The sequence below is a fragment of the Teleopsis dalmanni genome, chromosome 1 (genome assembly GCF_002237135.1).
Source record: "Teleopsis dalmanni isolate 2A chromosome 1, ASM223713v2, whole genome shotgun sequence".
Classification (NCBI taxonomy): Eukaryota; Metazoa; Arthropoda; class Insecta; order Diptera; family Diopsidae; genus Teleopsis; species Teleopsis dalmanni.
In genome coordinates this window covers 221879303-221883675 of record NC_051846.1, presented here as the reverse complement: position 1 = coordinate 221883675, position 4373 = coordinate 221879303, and the positions used below count along the sequence as shown (strand labels likewise).

The window sequence follows — 4373 nt, the reverse complement described above, 5'->3', positions numbered from 1 at the left end:
TGACAATACTCATTTCCCCTCATGGAAGCGAACTGATAGAATAGATGCGTACATTAAGATTTTAAGAACATTGTGATATAAAAATTTTGTGAATTTTTATTTTTGTATTTTATTTTCAATGATTTGATTGAATTTTTATCAGAAGTTCTTTCTTAATTTCTATACAAAATAAAAATGAAGAGTTTTTAAGCAAAAATTTCATATTTAAAGAAGTTTGATGAAAATTTTGTCAGTTGAATTATATTTCCCAATTTGTGAAGTACTGAAATAAAAATCTGAAATATATTACCAGGAATACTAAAAATATACAATCCCAGATGACTTTTGGTAAGTCAGTGAAAAAATTAAAAAACAAGAACAAGGAATAATATTTCATGAAATATTGAATTAATTAAATATAAAATTTATGTTATCGTATGTGATGATATTCGAAAAAAAATTAATAAGAAAAACTCAATTATTCAAATTATACAATATATGGAACAGCAATTTATTATTGAAATCAAAATATAAATTAATCGTGTCTCTGACTTTAAAACATTTAAAACACATTTTTTTAATTGAAAATACTTATTTTCTAAAATTATTTCTTTCATAGCCAAACCTTTATTAGTGCTATTTATAGCACTTTTCGGATTGACGGCTGCCAATGTGAATACAACAAAAACACCAAGTGTTGAAGAAATATGTGCTGTTATGCCACCTGGTTCCATAATTCTGCGTCCTAAAACTTGCACAAATTGGGTTCGCTGCTCAACAACGCCAGGTGGTGAAGATAAAGAAGAAGGTTCTTGCGTACTTGGTCTTTATTATAATAAAGATAATGGACGCTGTATGTATAAAGATGAAGTCGATTGTCCCTACCTAAACAAAATAGATACACATACTGCTTGTACCCTTAAAAATGATGGTGCTTTCTTGCCAGATAGCAATAATTGCAATGGTTACATTTACTGCCAAAATGGCACCGAAATACGTGCAAAATGTCCAAGTGATTTAGTATTCAGTCCACAGAAATCCGCTTGCGTATATCCACATGAATATACGTGCCCTAAGAAACCAGAAAGTGCAGCAATCAGTCCAGTTTGTCGTTCAGTACCAGACAATTCATTTTTCGCCAATGAAGATGAATGTGTGAATTATTATCAATGCAGTGGTGGTGTACTTACCCTATATGAATGTGACAGAGACAGCGCTTATGATCATATAAAAGGAAAATGTGTACCTAGAGATGAAGTTGTATGTTTGCCATCTGCCAAAAAACCAGAACCAGAAAGTACCATTTGCGGTACAAAGGCTGAACCACGTTATGGTTATTTCCCTGATGGCGTTTCATGTAGTGGTTATTATATTTGCGCAAAGAAAGCTGATGGCAGTCGGGATCGTGATCCAAAACATATTCAATGTGACGAAGGCCTGTTCTTCGATCCTGATAACTGGACGTGCCGAGATCGTTTAAATGTTAAATGTTTATTGGATCGTTGCGAAGGCATGGGTAACAAATATGTCAACATTGCTGGTGACTGTACATCATACGCACGTTGCAGTAACGGCGAAGCTGTTAGCAGTGGTACATGCCCATCGAAATACTTCTTCGATGAACGTACGCAGGGTTGTACGCCACAGAATATTAACTATGTAGCCTGCCAAGCTTAAATGCAATTTGTAAACATAATTTATATAATATATAATACATAAAATTTTATTTGGTGATGGGAAATATACATTTGCTAGTTTTACTCAAAGAAATAAATAGATCAAAACGACTAATCTTTTGTATTTAATAAAAAAACATAGTACAAAAATTAAAATCTACTTTTAAAAATAAAATATTTATAATTTCCCAGAATTCATAGATTATTGAACCACTATAACCACTACATTGAACCAATATAATTGCAAGCTTTGCTTTTTTGGATTTTTTATGCAAGCTAATTAAGTGAATAATTTATTGCTATTGTTTCATATCTGAGTTGAGATAAACAATAGCCAATAATGATTGTAGGGAAATTCATTCAGTACAAATACTGAAGATTAGAAACAACACGCCTATTTCACAACTCATTGAACCTGTTTTCACTTGTCATAGGCCGCCTCTTGTACTTCACGCGGTAGAAGAACTTTAGCCATATCGTTTGGCCGTACATGTTTGCTTATCAAGAACTTGAACTTTGTTATTATCATTGACATTATCACAAAACAAGATATTTCAAACTTATTACTCATTTGGCTCGAATACATGTTACTGATTTAATTTTTAATCGAACCATTTCTGGAATTCATCGGTTCATTGATACAAGTTTTATGAACCAATTTTTTAAATTAATTGATTAGCACCGTGCAAATAATTTTTAGTCGATAAGTTATGATATGAAAATAATTTCCAAAAACTGTGTAGCATGTTAGATGATTGAATGATTTACATTAAACATATGTATAAATACTTATGTCTTCATTAATTAAATCAAAAATTTTATTTAAATTTTCTATGACATTTTAGATTTATTACAAATACATTGTGACCGAAAAGTTTTCGGGAAATTTTAAATAAAACGCAAAATTCTTAACCTTCATCAATATTTATTTTATCTCCTTCAAAATATGCTCCATTAGAAGCGATACACATGGCCAACGTTTCTTCCAACAATCAAAACTTTTATAGGCGCTTTCCGGTATGGCTTTGAGTTCCCTCTGCGAATTCTGTTTTACGTCTTCTATGGATTCAAAACGCGTTCCTCTGAGTGGTAATTTGAGGTTGGGAAACAGGAAAAAGTCACACGGTGCAAGATCAGGTGAATACGGTGGCTGTTCGATGGTATTTATTGAATGTTTGGCCTTAAAATCGTTGATAATGTTGAACAAATTGAGGTGAATCGGAACAAGCCGGGCGTTGACACGTCGCATACACAAATTGTCCACCAAAATCAAACGAGCCATCTCACGACCGATGCCTAGCTCTCGTGCTATCTCTCTAACACTCACATGAGGATTTTTGAACACGATTTCCTTTGCCTTTTCAATGTTTTCGTCGGTGGTAGAGGTCGAAGGTCGTCCAGAACGCGGCATGTCTTCGACGGTCGTACGACAGTCCTGAAAGGCTTTGTACCACTCATAAACTTGAGTTTTCGATAAAACTGATTCCCCATAAGCCTTTTGTAGCATTCGCAACGATTCTGCACACGAAATTTCGTTCGAAAAACAAAATTTGATGCAAACTCTTTGTTCAATATTTTTTTCCATTGTTTTTTTCGCAACGCACTACTGAGGTGAACTGGTTTCAACAGCTGCCGTAAACGAACTGTCCGACAGATCGCGCTCATTTTTGGCATGTAAATTAAGGACAGTGGCCTGCCAAACTACATAAAACTTAAAATATCGAAAAATATACAGCGCGCGAATTTTAAATGAGAATTTCCGAAAACCTTTCGGTCACAATGTATATTGAAACCATCATAACCATTAAAATTATTATAAATAATAAATATTTATAATTTAAAAATATTAATATATAATTGTTCTAAAAACGTAGACTTTTCATACATCACAATAATATAAAAATGAACAAGTCCAACAGTTACTTAAGTCATCAAGTCTTGGATTATAAATGTCAGGTTAACCAAATTGAATTTGTGGCGGAGACATTGTGTTGTCACAATGACAGTAATCATCGACATCTGTGGTTTATATATATTTATTACCCCGAAAATATATTCATAATAAACAATAAAGTGCGTAAAGACATCAAAAAGGTCTTCTTCTGTAGTTAGAACATTTGAAACCTTACTTATTTGCTTAGCTGAGCATTACAGACTTGAGTCGTCCTTGGCCGCGTTGAATAGCCTCCGCCAGTCAGCCCGATTAGTTGCTTGTTGTCGACAGTTGGTATTATCAAGCGCCCTTAAATCGTTGGCCACCCACTCCGAAGATGCGAAGGGCCTTATACAGCTCATCGTTTCATCTAATTCGATACTCGTCACCAACGCGTAAGGGACCATAGATATTCCGAAGAATTTTTCCCTCGAATGCTCCTAACGTCTTCTCATCACTCTTGGTAATTGTTCAAGCTTCTACACCATACCTCAGGACAGGGCTGATAAGAGATTTTTAGAGCGTGATTTTTGTTTGTCGAGAGAGGGCTTTATTTCTCAATTGCCTACTTAGCCTGAAGTAACATCTGTTGGCAGGAGTGATTCTCTGTTGAATCTCTAGGTTGACGTCATTTTTGATGTTTACGCTAGTTCCTAAATAAACAAAGTCTTTCACAGCTTCAAACTCATAATTGTGAACAGTGACGTGGGTCCTACGACGCTCGAGAAATGTGTTTGTTGACAGAAAGTACTTTGAAGGTATCACAAATTTATATTAGTTTCTAA

The 4373-nt window shown here is 34.1% G+C and overlaps 1 protein-coding gene across 1 annotated transcript; it reads left to right on the top strand.

Annotated features, from left to right (window-relative positions):
* The first annotated feature begins 238 nt into the window (after positions 1-238).
* LOC119667427 (peritrophin-44-like) lies at positions 239-1766 on the top strand. The gene is made up of 2 exons (XM_038076716.1): positions 239-327; positions 599-1766. The coding sequence occupies exons 1-2, from the start codon at positions 318-320 to the stop codon at positions 1654-1656; spliced, it is 1068 nt and encodes a 355-aa protein (XP_037932644.1). The 5' UTR covers positions 239-317; the 3' UTR covers positions 1657-1766.
* Positions 1767-4373: the final 2607 nt, after the last annotated feature.